The 1,127-nt window shown below is 53.7% G+C and overlaps 1 protein-coding gene across 1 annotated transcript; it reads left to right on the top strand.

The window, feature by feature from the left end:
• Positions 1-314: 314 nt before the first annotated feature.
• LOC144605107 (coiled-coil domain-containing protein 71L-like) lies at positions 315-922 on the top strand. The gene has a single exon (XM_078420162.1). It carries the CDS (start codon positions 347-349, stop codon positions 920-922), a length of 576 nt encoding a protein of 191 aa, XP_078276288.1. The 5' UTR covers positions 315-346.
• The last annotated feature ends 205 nt before the right edge of the window (positions 923-1,127 follow it).

Below are 1,127 nucleotides of genomic sequence, written 5' to 3'. Positions count from 1 at the left end.
CCTGTGTGGCCCCATCCCATTGCCCCGTGGTCCCGCAGGGCGGGAGGGCGGCTTGTTTGTGTCTCTCTGGAGCAGGGCGGGGTGGAGTCACTGCGCTGACGTACTGGGAGGGCTCCTCTTTATAAACAGGCGGCGGATGGGGCCGTTTCTCATTTCCCAGGGCCATCTTGAGGCAATGTGAGTGGGGCTTTTGTGTGGGTGTATTTATTTACAGCTCCCACTCCATGCTCGGTGGGCGTGTGCGTGTGGGGAGAAGGCTGAACCTTTCTGGAGTGCTTGTCTATGCGTGCGTGTCTAACATAGAGTGAGTGAAGTGGGCAGAGTCAGGCTGAGGCTGAGCCTGGCCATGGAGGTGTGCGCTGCCGAGGAGCGAGTGGTCTACACCAGGTCGCAGATGGTGTTCGCTGGAACAAAGGCGCTGGAGGATGCGCTCAGGATCTTCATGCCCAAGTGCGACGACTTTCACAACTCGGAGCTGGAGCTGTGGGACTTCCTGTGCAGCATGAGGGAGGATGGCTTCTCCCCGCTCATCCTGCGGAGCAAGGACGTGTACGGATACTCTTCGTGCCGCTCCGCGGTACCTGAAGCGAAGCCCGCGGCTCAAATCAAATCTGCCGCCGAGGGGGCGCCCAGCAGTCGGCGGAGGAGACAAAGGAAAGTGGGAACCAATGCGGGGGAACCCGTCACCAAGAAAAGCAAAAGCTGCCTCACAAAGACCTCTGCCTCGCAGGTTATCAGCAGGGTTTTACGAGGCAACTTATCCAGGCAAGCCGCCGCGTTCAGTCTCACTACCTTTCCAACCATAAAAGTTGAAGATTCCTCTTCCGATGAAAGTGTTTCCAAAGCACGCCAAAGGGCTCAAAAGATTCTTAAAGTAAACTTGTCCCCCGTGATCCGATTAAGACCCGTGAGGGTGGCCTGAATGGTTTAAGATTCCAATGATGGGACATTTCTGGAGTTGGAATAAATCAATTTATGCTGTTTTAAATCCGCATTATCCTCAGATATTGTTTATTTATGGATATCGGCAGACAAGATACAGAGAACATTTCAATTCTTTAATTGCTTCTACAATTTTTCAACCTTTCCAATTGATGACCAATTGTTCTCTGTCCCCCCCCCCCCCC

The sequence above is a fragment of the Rhinoraja longicauda genome, chromosome 23, assembly GCF_053455715.1.
Source record: "Rhinoraja longicauda isolate Sanriku21f chromosome 23, sRhiLon1.1, whole genome shotgun sequence".
NCBI lineage: Eukaryota > Metazoa > Chordata > Chondrichthyes > Rajiformes > Arhynchobatidae > Rhinoraja > Rhinoraja longicauda.
This window is presented reverse-complemented; position numbering and strand designations above follow the sequence as displayed.